Here is a 16,213-nt window from a genome sequence, read left to right as displayed (position 1 = left end):
ATCGTACAACACTAATTACTGCTCAATACATATCTATTTATTTGGTAAAAACGAAAGTATAATTATGTTTACTTGTAATAGTAAATATGTTTGGGAACTAACTATTGAACTGAACACAATAATATTAATATTATACCTAATTACTATAGGTATGGCACTACCTACATATTATACATAAGTACATAACGATATATTTTTGGTTATTTAGTATCCATCATTAATATATTTTTTTACACCGCATATTCTTAACAATTCGACTACATTATTCAATTAACTTCAGATATTTCGAATTAATATTCAATTTAATTCAAAATAAGCATGGTATTAGTAGGTTTTTATTATCATTAAAATGCTAACTACATGTTGTGATTTGTAGGCTTGTTATTCACTAAAAATATACCTAACTAAAGAGTGTAAAAAGAGTTGGATATTCATGAATAATAAAGGGAACTGATATAGCAAATATATATTACTGATATAATGATAAGTTTCTATAAATTTCATTAATTATTGATTGATAGTTATACTAAAAATGTAATAAATATATAGGTACTAATTATAGATAGTGATAGATAATATATATAAATTGTAACATACATTTTATGAAATAAACAAATTTAAAAAACTGTCCGATCAAATGAGGCTCCTGTTTTGAGCTCTGGTCTCCCTTTATTCATTTTGATGTACATTTTCTTGAAGGTATTATTAAATTAATTTCGAATGTAACAGATAAAACATTTGTGATTGATAATTTGACTTGACCATTTCTCTGTTTTTGAACAAACTCTTTGGGAATTCGAAAATTTAAAAAAAATGTAATGTGTTAGCATTTTCTAAGCCATAGATTTTACGGTCCTAAACATTAGTCCTCGAAAGAAATCCATCATCATAGTTACATTAGCTTTTTCGTTCACAAGGAAGATCTAAAACTACGTAATTCATACAAATATTGAAGACTATGATAATAGTTATATAAAAACTTAAAGAATTTAAGATATAACATTAATGCATTGAGCGTTTAAAATGTTGTTTGTTTGTTCGCATTGTCGAGAATAGAAAAATAAATATTCTTTATCATTGAATACCTACACCTACTAATTTATACATTTTATTGTTAGTGTTTACTTTTATATGAATTGTGTACAATTTGGGGTGCTGAGCTGGTTTCTAAGAACATAACAATGTATTCTATAATTATTAGATATTATCGTATTATCACTATATTTTATTAGGACGTATTTTAGTATAATACCGGTCCACAACTTATAGATAATCCTCTCATGGTTATCTTCCTAATTTTTTGAGGTAAAATCATTAAAAAAGATTTTTTCATTTTCCGTAACAATCTTATGTCTAAATATTAGGTTATAACATTAATTGTATGTACTTAAATATCTGAAACTAGGCAGCATATTAGAATTACTTATTTATTTTACTACAAAATACTTTATTAATAATTAATAAGCAAGGGTAAGCTAATTATGACATTCATAAAGAATTAAAACAATTTTTTAGATGTGATATTTTACTGCAAAGTTAAGTGTATACTTTTATGATACCTGTCACAAGGGAAGACCTGGAGTACAAGGACTATTTTAGGGGATCGTTGAGATAAATTTGTAGTATTATAATATATTAAGTAGTTTTGTTATTTTAAGCTGTGTATTGACCATTGATTACCTAGAATTCATGTATGGGACGCCTGTTTCGCTTGTAATTGAAAGTTTTGTAAAGGGCCCTCAAAAATATTTAGCACAGGGCCCCAAAATATGATGTGGGGGTCCTGATACCTATATTAAAAGTATATATATATTTTTTTTAACTTCTACAAGTCTTTGGTACTTACATACAATTTAAAAAACCTTTGAAAAATGTATTATACGATATACCTAAATAAATAATCAATTAAATACATAGACATCTTCTAAAATAATTATAAAATATGATAGTAATGATTTATTAAATTAATATATGATTTAAAATAATAACAAAATTTATAACATATGTTTACATTACATATACATCACTTATTGAAACTATTCAGTTTAATAACAGCAATATATTGTAATAATTATAATATTTAAAATATGGATATAAAAATATCTTTTTATATCAACTAATGAATGTTATGATGTTTAATTATGGCAATTTGTAATATTATTACGTAATATGAGACATACAATTGATATTAAATGTTTAAGTGTATACCCATGTGAATATATATAATAACATGTTCATGTTAAAACAAATAAATGTGTTTGTTTTTATTTTACAATCTTATTGTCAGTATTTTTGCTTGCCTTACTTTTATGAGGTAGGTTTATGTTACTATCAATATTTAATCGTTTTAAACCTTGAATGACCCCCATTATTTATTCGATAACTTTGATCATTTCGATGATAGGAGAATAACTTAAATCTTAAAATATATCCTTGTAAAAACAATAATAAGCAGTTTTATAATTATGAATAAGTATTTGATTATGAATAAAAATATTAACACATTTGAATTAGAAAATAACTAAAATAAAATAATACGAGGATACTAGGAATTACAATTTAAAACCTGAAAGTAAGACGTAATTATTAGTGCTTCTTAAACTTCCAATTTTAAAACTATTTTTTTTCTAATTTATAATTACATCTTCATTTCTTGTACTAGGTACTATGAAGTTATTAATTGCTAATTAGGTACGGTCCTTAGTTTGGTATCATCTTGCCACGGCGTCATATAAAATTATAACCCCCCCCCCCTCCCCGAAAATGAAGTCAGCAGTCTTAAATCTAAAAACTTGACATTGTTATCGTCAATTTTTCTCTGTACGTCATTTGATAAAATTTTAAGTTCAGAAGATGTCAGTGCAATATTTGTTTACTCTGTAAGGCCTACGAGCAATATAGATAATGCTTTCACTTAAGATCATTTTTTATGATTTTTGAGAAATCTTAGAGTAAAATCACCTTTTTCAAAAATGTATAGAGAATAATACTTCTCAGGGCATGACATATCAATTTTATATTTTGTTATTGATTGACTTTGTACTTGACTTTCAAAATAAAAATAAATGTGTAAGTTTAAATGATGTTTAAACTGTTTTGAAACAATAATTAGACAAACCGATACGTCATACCCTCAAAAATACTATTCTCAATAGTTTTTGTAATAGATGATTTTACTCTAAGATTATAAACATAAAAAAATGATTCTGCTTAAAAGCGTCTTGTCTACGTTTGCGAGTGGGCCAGAGAGAGAAAACTAATAGTGAGATGACATCCTCTTAAAATGTTTGTATTTTTTAATTTTATTATTATGTTCGTCGTCACTCATCACTATATAAGTGTAGTGGCAAGTCATGCAAACGTTATTTTAAAATATCACCGGAATATTAAATACTGCCGTTCATTTTACAAAAACAATATGTATCTCTAAAACAAATGCAAATATGTGACGACAACGTTAAGGATCTTTCAATCTCTAAGAAATTATCTCTTTTTTTGTTTATTCGCTTGTAATTTTCAAGCATTAATAATTAGTAACTCTATAATTCGAAATTGTAAACAATGAACTATTAATATTTACTTTTGTTTGAAAGATTTTTTACGGTACATAAAAAAAACTGAATGCAACGGATGGTCGCTTGGTGCAGAAGCATGGCTGCGAGGGTGGCCCTATAAATATTTTAAGTCGAGATGCCGGGACGATAGCAAAAATGTATCTGTTTTAAAATTTATATTACAATTTCCATGTAAAAATATATACCTACATTTAGTTTAGTCATTTTTATCATATTTAACATAAAAAAACTGTAAAAAATTGTGAATAAAGAATTTGAACCCAATAAATATCGCACCTAAGAAAATAATTCGGATTGTAATCACAAATTATTGGAATATATTGCTATCAGTAAATATTTATATGGTAATATATATATAATATATGGTAGGTTGAACTAATTGTTGTCGAAAACAACTCGCATTTATTATAAATTATAATATATTAAGCTGTTATTAACTTATAGTCTATACCATAGAAATGGTATTAATATAATATATAATATTATGTATGGTATTGCACTATTGCTTGGTGAGTCGCAGTCGTACACTCTATCTGCGGCAACGCTCCGGGTGTATATACCGGCCGTCGTTGCTAGCACGCGGATGGGTGACTACCCCGGGTTTTTAGCAACACATCCATGCCACACATCATACAAATATGTGTTTCAAATCAGCCGTTTCCGCTACAAACAGGCAATGACCATAGCTGCCGGGCTTAAGATCAATAAAAAAAAAAAATATCCTATATATCATGAATTATTTACAAAATATATATTTTAAAAACAAATTGTAGAACTCGCTCTAGCGTATAGTAGCTATTTAATGTAACTCGTACCGGGACTGTATCGGGAAACGGGGATGTATACATTTTGAATTCAATGATAATGAAAAACGGTCTTGACTCCAGAGCTGAAGACGGTTTAGAAATTTATTTTTCTATCATCAATAATACTGTAGTTTGTACTGATTTTGGCCAAAAATAAATTGCATAATATATCATATAGTAATAATAATTACCTATATTATTTCATATAATATTAATAGCTGTTATTAAGTTATAAATCAATACCGATGTATTGTAGAAATAGGTTTGTAGTATAATTGCTAAAATTAATCTAAATATTTAAAAAAATTCATTCTGTAAAGAAATAATAACATATCATTTGCTCAATGGTAAAAATGTATGTCCCTAGGATTAATATTTTACGAATTGCAATAAAATAAACTAAAATCGCTCTTCCTTACACTATTTCTTCAACATCTTCTTGGTACTTGGTAATTGTCTAGATTTCATCGATGAAACTAGATATTTGTAAAAAAAAATTTTTAGTATGATTTGTATTAAATTTTAATTCCAAACCTATATTTGGTTCAAGTTAAGAAACGTAGTCGGCTGCCGACTTGTGCACAGGGGCGTGGCAATACTACACTGCAGATAATTTACTGGGTACGGGTGACAAACGGGTGTTGCCTGACTGTGCGTGCAAACGAAAACTGATCGTGGTGAAACTACGTTTCTTAACTTTAACAGAGTAGGTATAGGAGCTACATAAAATGTTTTGAGTTGGTGACTTCCTTAAATTGAGTTAACCTTAAAACAAATTAAAAAACACATCATTCTAAAACCAATCTAAAAATACACATAAAAATTCTAATTCTTGTAAATAACTTAATTACCTACTGAAAAATATCGCCCCTTCCGCCTTGTAATAGCGGAAAGCTCTAAAATGTCTGCTACCAGGCCACTAAGTTATAGGCAAAGAATATGCAAGCGTCAAGTGCCATGCAAAAACACAATTAGATTAAATTACTTGGTAGAATGAGTGTCCTGATCGTATTTTGTACTTATATATATATATTATATATTGATATAATATAATTGTGAAATTCATAAATATTAATTTATTTTCTTTATCTTTTGGCAGACTGATGCGAAAATGGTGTTGGATGTAATTCAAAGGATGGAAGATACTGAACCATTCTCGGAAGAATTGCTGACAGCTATGAAGAGACTGTGGGCCGATCCTGGCGTGCAAATGTGCTTTTCTCGGTCAAATGAATATCAGCTCAACGATTCTGCTAAATAGTAAATTGATATATTGTTTTTAAATAATCTTATACCACAGTTGGTGTATGTAACTCTAAAATCGATCTTTAGAGTTCCCAATTTTGCAAAATAAAAACTCAAAATATTTAGATATCAATAGATTCGAATGCATTATGATCATTGTTTTCTCAATATTCATCAAGTTATGTTTTATATTTATTTGCTTAAATTAAATATAGGTATGTATTTTTTTATTAAATAAATTTTTGATCAAATCATTCTAAGGAACTATCTTTGTATAATTGTTTGACTGTGTACGACTTTGTGTCCAAGCCAAAGGGCAAGCCAGGGGTCGCTTAATTGGCCGTATTATGTATGATGAATGTTGATATTAACTTTTTAATAGTTATCGAAGTTACGTACATGAATCCATCAAACTAATTAGTATTAATAAATACATAATAATGTTGTTATTGTTTGGAAATAATTGGTAAATCAAAAATCAAATTATATTTTATAAGTTTGCACACAAAAAGAGTACTAACATTTCAGTTTAAACAGTCATCCTAGCTATTCATGTTTTAAAAAATGAGATTTTAATATTCTATATGTATATTAAAAACATTTAATCAGGGGATTTTTTAATTGGGAATTGTTATTTTAATCTATTTTTACAGTTATATACTCAAAATGTTAATGTTATTGGAAATTGTTTTAACTCTAAGTTTGAATTTAATTTGATTTCTCACGTGTTGTTACAAATTGAGGTTTAAAAATATTTTTTCTTTTCTACCGTACTAAATTATGTAATCAGTTGATATTCTTAGCTCATTTAGAAACATCAAAACACTAAAAATAGCTTAATTTTTTACATTAAAATTTGTATTCGTTCTTAATTAAGAAGATACCATATTACTATTTACCTATTTGATAAATCGTTTGAATACGAGTATATTGTATTATGCACGATTGTATAATATTTAAAAAAAACAATAGAAATAATTTATACATTCATCATTATTCATTATTATAGTATTGAACGTTCTGCGTTATAGACTATTTCAAAATAGATAAACACGAATGTTTAAAGTCTAACTAGAAATAATTTGCATTAAAAATATATTAAACACGTATAATATTGAACTTCAAATATTTATCTTCCTGTGTATTATTATACTAATTTCAATGTGTCTCTGTAGGGTTTTGCCAGTGTATCCATTTTACATTTTCATCATTCACTGACTTCGCAGACTTCAAATTTTCAGACTAGATCCAAATTAGTGGACCTATTACTATAGTATTAACGTCGTTTATCATTCCTTTAGATACCTAGCCGAGAAGGATTTCAGATTTCATTTGTTTACTTTCGAAAAACGTTAACGTGATTCTTTCGAGGGGCCGCAGCACAGCTGCCGTTCTGTTTGAGCTCAATATTGGATATAGGGGTGCACGGTTAGTTTAGTTGCTAGTCGGGCGTGGTCCTCGATGACGTCACTGGATCGATACCACCACCACTGCCGCCGTGCAACTGGGTAAACGGAATAGGTGCACGAACGGAAAAAAAACCATTACCGTACTTACCTGTTTCAGATAACATCTATTTTTACGTAATTTTAAAAATACACTTGCATAAACCACATTATTTTGAACTCTGTAAAAATGTATTATTATAGAAAAATTAACTATATTATTCTAAAGCAACTTAATCATGGCCATGGCCAATTTAAGAATAAAAATAATTAACCATGTAGTATTTAAAAAAAAACTAATATAATAAACGGTCTATTACTTAAAAAAATAAACTAAAAATTATAAAATTATTATACTGTATTGTAAAAAAATCAAATCTTACAATGTTAGTTATATCATATTAACGATGGATAAAAAATATTTTTAATTAAATTGATCCGCCTATTCTAAACTATTTGGATATAAATTGATACAATAATTGTGTGTATTCATTTTTATCATAAGCACATAATATTGAAAACCATGATCACTAGACATCTGTTATAATCACAGTGTCCGTTGACAAATCAAAAATCAAAAATCCAAAAACCTTTTAAATGTGTTTACCAGATAGGATTTATTTAATAATATTTATTTATATAAACGAAAGTAATTAGTAATATATTTTAATAAGTATTTTGTTTTCCTTGGTATGTTTGACTTGTAAAATGTTTAGTGACAATCAATCGAAAATCTATTTATTTTTCTTCATAAGCTTTATTACAATTGTGTATATTATGTATTAAATAATGTCGCTTTAATAGAGTGAAAAAATATATAATTTTAAAAGAAAAAGTACACTTTTCATAAATAAAAATTACCTTTATTTTTATTTATTTAAGGTAGCATTCGGTAACATGCAATATAACATGGAATGGGGGTCATAATGATCATGGATATTATTGATTACTTATTTTATTTAGTATATGTTATATGTTATGTAGGTTTTTATATATGTTACATAAAATATATTCACCATTCACAATTACCGCGTTATTATTATAAATCCAATATGCTAAAATATATTTATCCGTACATTTAATATTAGTTTCAAGTTCATTATTTATAATTATGAATTATTATTATATTATTTCATATTGCACATGAGTGGGTAGTAATAACTGAAATTTTTGTTTAGTTTTCTGGACGATCTGGATAGGTTAGGGTCCAAAGATTACCAGCCCACAGAACAGGATATATTGCGTACCAGAGTAAAAACCACTGGTATTGTAGAAGTGCATTTTTCATTTAAAAACCTTAATTTCAAGTGAGTTTAAGTTTTTGATAATATTCAGTGCTTACTTCGAATACTTGAATAATAATTTACATTTCATGTTATCACAGATTGTTTGACGTTGGTGGTCAGCGATCAGAAAGGAAAAAATGGATTCATTGCTTCGAAGATGTCACGGCGATCATATTTTGTGTTGCCATGTCAGAGTACGATCAAGTGCTCCACGAAGACGAAACAACGGTAAATACTCAATATTCAAAATGTTATAAACTATTTCCCATTGATATTGATTCGGGCTGACGAAAAAAATAAAATAGAGACAATGACGCACACAAACATAAACGAGATCATTAATAAATTGTCACATCCATAATAGTAATCGTGTAATGGCCACATTGGCACTAATTGAACTTTGGCCCCTTCTTCGTTAGTTGCATTCGTTGTAGTCTACCAAAAGACATTTTAGGCCAATTAAAATTGTAACCGTTGCAGTTGTGGATGACTGCTCGATCTATCTCACCTGATGTCCATATTACTTAAATTTAGGATAATTATATAATCTATTAATTGTGGATATTTAAAGTGGCATCTTGTGCGGAAACGGTTTATACTCAATGCAGATTATAACTAACTGAGTATTTTGTCATGGTAATTTATGATACTATACAAACAAAATTCTATTCAATACACCATTTACATATATTTTGATTGAACTAGGCAAGAGATTTATAGAGGTTTCTCGATGTCATTTACAATGGCATAAATGTTTGGAAAGTTTGTACAAAATAAAGGTCGTCAAGTGCCTTGAATGTTAACAGACCATCCATCAGATGAAATATAAATTTGTTAAACCCGACATATAATGTTCCAATGAGAAATAAGATCTGATATCCTAAACAATTTCTTGGATTTCGTAAAAACTTGTAGATATAATTTGCTTTTTATAACTCATGCCATTCCCACGAAACGTTTTCGAACGTTTTCCTTTTATCTTAAAACGTACACTCTCCATTACTTATTGGTTTCCATTTCGAAATTAAAACCATAAATAAATAAATAAATAAATACATAACCTGGTTTTTCAATGTACGCATACAATCTACATCACTCACGACTAATTACACATTACCTACTAAAAACCATTTAAATAAAAGCGATGTACCACCTACACCAGAATCCGTATACATGTGCCCAGTCGCCCAGATATTGTATATGCATGATATTGTGTTTATTTGTGTGCGTACACATAAATATATTATACATACCTATATACATATATACACCTATTATATATACATGAAGATCTTATCTCCGACACTGGCGCTGGTCGTCGTCAAGGCAACACTAGTCCCGATCGATACAACCTCTCTCTGATACCCACACCGTCCCTACACAAACGGTCAACCTTTGAACTATATATACATAACAGCTATATAGTGCTTAACTCGGATACTTATATAGTATTTAATATACTTATACAAGAATAATTATATACCTACAATAATAGCAAAATTATGTATGGTAAATTTTTTTTTACCTACTCTATAATAGACATGATCATGTATCTAATATTAGGTAATAAAAAAAAAAATTCTATTTAAATAAAATTACCTAAATTTATAAGTATGCTTTCAGAATAAAAATGAAATAATAAACTGAAATTACAGACATTAATATATAACATAGGTAATGTTTTTGAATTACCTTTATCTATCATAATAAATTTGTTTCCTTTCTTAAACATGTTTTTTTATGTAACTATTTTGAATCTATACGTTATTACTTCTGAAAATTAAACAAATCTATATTCTGTATAAATATAACAATAATTAGTTTAGTTTCTACATAGAATTTGTTTAAATTATAATAATATTTAATAAAAACGGAAACTGGTCAAATGACTTAACATCAAATCTTCCGACTGGAAAAATAATTTGATTTATTTTACAATATCTATAGCAATAACGAAAATATAAAACTAATAAAATTTATAATGGGTAAAAATACCAATTTCATTACCTTGTATATATTTCTACGGACTACGATATAACAACAACAATATAAGTTTAAGTACTGACCTATAAACACGAAGTAAATAAAATGATGGGGCAGTGCGCCGCTTTAACTGTCAAAAATGACATCCTAAGCGTTCACATAATCACCATTAAAAAGAATATTATTTCAACTGTTGGAACTTGTCCAAATATTATATTACAACAAAGTTCTTTATAAATTAAAAAAATGTTATAATGGATTTTTGTCCAAAATAACGTATCAACAAGTAGGTACTAAAACATTTTAATAGCGGGTGCGTAGATTGCTTATTTTAACTTAACATGTTCATGACATGCTTACGCTGACATTTTTAATAAATTAAAATAAAACTATAAACCTGAACTATTGCATAAACTTAAATACTGTTATAGCGATTACCATTTCTAATTTCAATATAATTTGCTATACTTTTTATAATTCATTAACCTAAAATATAGGTACATTTTAAAATATATGTACACAAGTTTAAAGACTTCAAACTTAATATTATGAAACTTAAATTAGTTAACCTATTATTGCTTCAAATTTGAACACCATTTTGAGAGCATATTAAATTGTTTGTTCATTTTGAATTTAAAAAATATATAGTTCAAATATTAGTTATTTCTGTGCCAATAAAATTCTTATTACCAAATCTGATCAGCAAAAAAATAATTGAAAAAAGTACTATAAAAAGATAGATAAATTATATCCTTGAACTATTACTGATTCGAAAATTAAAAAAATTAAAAATTGAATGTATAGTCTACATATTCTAATTAGTTGAAATAAATAGGTATACAATTGACAACATTTTGTTTCAAAGTTTGTCACTGAAGTCAATGTATGCGATATTCCTTATAGATTCAAATCTTATTATAAACCTTACTATATACTAATATTGTGTCTTGCTAGCGTCGCTGTACTTCTTTAATATTTTTTATGGAAAAACTTGTAGCGCCATTCGTTAAATTTTCTTTAAATTGGCAGATATTTAGTTGATAATTATGAACATTTTATTGAATTTAAAAATAGTGATTTTAGGTTGTTTGTGGAATTGGTGTATTAAATATTTGTGCGACTATAAGTAATTTAAATATTTAATGAATGAATCTACTTTTTTTTATCTACACAAGTAAATCATCTATTTTAAAAACTGACCAATTTTAGAATTTTAGTTTGGACATCTACCCATAAACAATTGGATATTTGTAGACCTTGAATGTTGTACTACTACGGTTGGCCAATATGGAATTGACTATTTTTGGTCAAGCTACGTTAATTGCAGGATGTATGGTTTTTTTCAAAGCCTGCACAAATAGTTTTTGATGGAAATTGTAGTTGAATCTTATCTCACTCTAGACTATTGAAAATGCAAAAGCTTGTCATAAGTACTTTTTACTTTGTCCAACGCGATCAAAAGGTAAATAAACTAGGTAAACTAGGTAAATGAATATTGTATGGATAACAAAGCTCTATCGATTAAAATATATTATTTATTTTACTCATATGCGAAAGCTTATACTACGTAAGTGCACGAAAATCAATAATTCAACAATGTGCGTTTTTAAATCATTTTTCAGTTGAAGAGTGTTTATTTGCGTATCGTAATAATTACGACATATTGTTTTTGAAGTTCGTTGGATGTAAGCAAGTTTGGTAGAGAACACTTATAGCAGACCAAGTTATTGATATTTTTTAAAATCAATATCATTATTTATTAGATTTAGACATTATGTATGAATGAATGAATGAAAAACATGATTGAAGAGTTATTTTTACTAATTTGGTAGGGTTTCGAAATAATATGATTTAAAGTTTCTCTGTTATTGTTTTAGTTAGGACTAATATCTAAAATTAAATAGTAATTTTGTTTTATTGTGCATTCTATTGGTGCTCCGAGTTATCGAGAACAATTATTTTTATCCTAATTTAAAAAATGATTTTAATGTTACAAATAGTTATATTTTTATGAACTACTACAATTACCTATTATTTTAGTACAATATATTATCATACTATTTTGTTTACACTGTTATATTCGACCAAAATTCCTAAGTAAATATCTTGATTCTAAATCATGTAATCTACAAGATTTTAATTAATTTTTAAAAATTCAGAGTTTTGCTTTTATTTGTTTTATGTTACATATAATATTATAATGTAACATTATAGTTTATGCAAAGAAAGTAATTACACGTAAAAGTTAATTACCTACAAGTTAAAATTGTATGGTTTAATAATTATACAATAAATAATAACGAAATTAAAATTTAACTTGGTCATTTTTAAGTTTATTTGTATTACATACGAATATTGATAAACTGTACTAGTTTTATATGGTTATGGATAGGTAATGTATCTAAATTCGTAGTACCCTACCACTCTGGTAGAATATGTGGATATATTTTAGATGAACGTTGACTAAAAAACTGAACAAAGGCTGCGATTCAGCTGAAAACCATTTAGGTGTTTGACACTTTTACGGCTTTATGCAACAAACAGACCATATTTTGTAATTTGATACATGACTTTGATAGTTCAAAACAATGTATTCCTACATACTATAAATAATAACCAAATAGGAAACGGAAATAGGATATCCATTTTAAATACTCGGGACAGAACCAAATACCTATGTAGTACCTACTGATGTTAATAATTACAGCCAGTTGGGATTGCTCTAAGCTTAATAATAAACCTTTAATATTATTTTAGAACCGGATGCAAGAAAGTTTAAAGCTTTTTGATTCAATCTGCAACAACAAATGGTTCACCGACACGTCTATTATATTGTTCCTGAACAAAAAAGACTTGTTCGAAGAGAAAATCAAGAAATCGCCGCTCACAATATGTTTCCCGGAATACGCAGGTACGTTAAAAACTATAAAATGTCAACTAATGTAAATTAACTATGTACACTCGTATTATAGTTGGCCAGCGCAATCATTAATATTTTTAAATTTAAATTAATTAACGACACCGTTGATATTAGATACCTAATCATCGATAGATAAAAAAAATTTTCCATTATATGCTCCTTCCGGCGCAATCAACACATTTTGCTATATTTCTTTTCCTGCAGATTAACTATAGAAATAGACACCATCAACTTTAGTAAATTCGAAAAATATTTTTATACTGTTTTCAATCTTACTGCATGGGCACGCTCTGCAAAATGTATTCAAAGCGTTCATCTGTCACCATTATTCCTAGACATATATATACGATAACCCCGAGAAGGAAAAAATTTATTTTCCTCTGGGTTTTCTATCTTCAGTTTTACTTTTTAATTTTTATAGTAGGATAGATAATGTTCGCGTAGACTTCTATATTATTCGTTTGTATTTAAAAATAACTCGAATAGTATTAAAAGTTAGAGTTAACGAATATTTGCTACCAAACTTGTGTTTTAAGCAGGTGTAATTTTTACCAAATAATAAGCTCCATCTTGTCTTGTAATATGAAAATATTACTGTAAAACTGTAAAAAATTGATATCTCAAATCAAGAATACATTAACTATCAAACAACAGTTAACTATTGGAAATTGAATTTATTTCCACCTATACTGGCGCATTCTATCTGGCTGCCTCCTAAAGTTCTGCGGGTGTGGTCTAACACCTATAATATCGTTATAACTGTATTTCCGCCAAATGTATTAATTTAAATTGTCTGTCTGGTCCTGTAGGTGCCCAGGAGTACGGAGAAGCCGCAGCCTATATCCAGGCACAGTTCGAGGCAAAGAACAAATCGACCACCAAAGAGATCTACTGTCACATGACATGTGCGACGGATACCAACAACATACAGTTCGTGTTCGACGCAGTCACAGACGTCATCATCGCCAACAACCTAAGAGGATGCGGACTGTATTAGATCTGACCGCGGCGCCGTACAAGCAGTTTACACGCGTTAAAGGTCCGTCAACCGGTTATTATGGTGGCGGTTGTTACCGCGTTAACCGTTTCGCTTTTATCGTAATCTACCTAACATTGCTGCCTGGTGACACGATGTCCGTCGTATCCGATCTAACCCGATAACCTATACAGTTTCTCGGTCACCGCTAGTACCTTACCTTATTATTGGAGCCATAGCTGTTAACCGATTAATCTTCTATTATTATGATAATACTTATATTCGTAGTTTCATGGTCAGTCGTTTATATATTGTTACCTCTACCCAGAGCGTCGAGCAAATTGTTTCGAGCGTGCATATACAATTTTATTGTAAAGATATATAATAGATATTATAATTTTTTTTAATTTTAGAAATCAGCTTCTAAAACACTAAGTATTATATTTTGTAGCTGGCTTTATTCCGACACTACACTTACAAATGCCAATAGTCACTCGTGATCAAATATTGCTTTATTGTAATCATTACCTAATATAGTACAAGTTTAAGTGTACCTAACAGTAAAAATCTATGTTTGATTCTTACATTTTTTTCCAAAACTCAGTACGTCTGAATAGAACGTAATTGATGAACAGACATTAGATACTTCCCTAGTATTCCTCCTTTTACGATACTCAGAAGTCCGTTTATCTAAATATGTTTTTGTCATTTGTCTCTTGTTATCTACTGAACAATAGATCAATACTTCTAGAAAATTACTTTTCCATAACGATTTTTAAACACCACCGTTAATTAATTGTATAACCAAATTTTGTATAAAACAAGTTTAATTTAACTTTCATAATTTCCAGTATTATATAATTATTACAATTTATGGGTGAGCTAATAATTTGTTATATCAATAAAACATACTTGACAAAGTTTACTGAAATAATGATATTTAAGTTAATACATCAAATACATTTAAAAAATGAAAACAAAAATAAAAGGACAAAGATTGTATACATTTGGTAATACATCTCTGTGTGGTGTACATCAAATTTATTTTTACGTAACAATTTCCTTAAACATTTATACAACCAATATGTTTTAAACTAAAAACAAATTCATTTTTAAATATTCCAATTATTTTATTCATTATTTAGGTACCTATTTATTTTTTTAGTTAATATGTTTTTTTTACATTAAAGAATGTAGTAGTTTTAATTTTAAGTCAAGTTTTATTATATTATAAATTCATAAATCTATAATAATCATTACTTGTTATATAAATTATCATTGAGTTAATTTTATTACATATTTATACTAATTAATTATAAATTACACATTATTTTAATTGTTTCAATTAGCATACCTTAACAGTTTTTTTGTTTACAGGTTTGATTTTAAGTACATGAAATTCAATGCACACATTTCCAAAATGGCCAGTTTCGGTGTTCATGTTAATTTAAGGCGACGCATCGTACAATATGAAATTACACATACGCACACATATTACCTAAAAAAATGTACCATAAACGTGTTACCTATCCTTTTTATTTTATTTTAAGTTTTGAACCAATTTTAAAATTAGCTTAAAAATATATTCGAATATTATATTTAAAAAAGAATAGGTATAATGTTATATAAAGTTTTCATTTCAATAATTTTATAAAATAAACAATATTAAATATTATCTATATATTATAATTTTTTTTTATCAGAACAAATTTGTATCAATTGAGAAAATGGGTATAAAAAATCATTTATATGATAAACGATTCATATGCTTAATATTGCACAGTAGTTTACTTAACAATTTTAACAATTTTAAATTCAAATAAGTATATACTTAAATAATACACGTGAGGACCAAACGTAAACAAATTAAATTTTGACTAACGAACAAAATCAGACTTGAAAAAAAATCTTAAAACAGTTTGCGCACAATTTTCTACTGTCAATACATTAATCAAATATTATAATCAAACCAGCATA

At 27.6% G+C, this 16,213-nt stretch overlaps 1 protein-coding gene across 2 annotated transcripts in view; it reads left to right on the top strand.

Annotated features, from left to right (window-relative positions):
- Positions 1 to 15,706, top strand: part of LOC111036917 (guanine nucleotide-binding protein G(o) subunit alpha) — a 30,630-nt gene extending 14,924 nt beyond the window's left edge. For both annotated transcript variants that reach the window (XM_022319207.1, XM_022319209.1), the window contains exons 4-9: positions 5,481 to 5,641; positions 8,250 to 8,378; positions 8,456 to 8,585; positions 13,098 to 13,251; positions 14,070 to 14,299; positions 15,614 to 15,706. In XM_022319207.1, the coding sequence (XP_022174899.1) occupies positions 5,481 to 5,641; positions 8,250 to 8,378; positions 8,456 to 8,585; positions 13,098 to 13,251; positions 14,070 to 14,257 (762 nt within the window). In that variant the 3' untranslated portion in view covers positions 14,258 to 14,299; positions 15,614 to 15,706. The remainder of the gene's footprint in view (positions 1 to 5,480; positions 5,642 to 8,249; positions 8,379 to 8,455; positions 8,586 to 13,097; positions 13,252 to 14,069; positions 14,300 to 15,613) is intronic.
- The last annotated feature ends 507 nt before the right edge of the window (positions 15,707 to 16,213 follow it).

The sequence above is a fragment of the Myzus persicae genome, unplaced genomic scaffold (assembly GCF_001856785.1).
Source record: "Myzus persicae strain clone G006 unplaced genomic scaffold, MPER_G0061.0, whole genome shotgun sequence".
Classification (NCBI taxonomy): Eukaryota; Metazoa; Arthropoda; class Insecta; order Hemiptera; family Aphididae; genus Myzus; species Myzus persicae.
The sequence above is the reverse complement of the archived record's forward strand: the minus strand, read 5'-3'. Positions and strand labels throughout refer to the sequence as shown.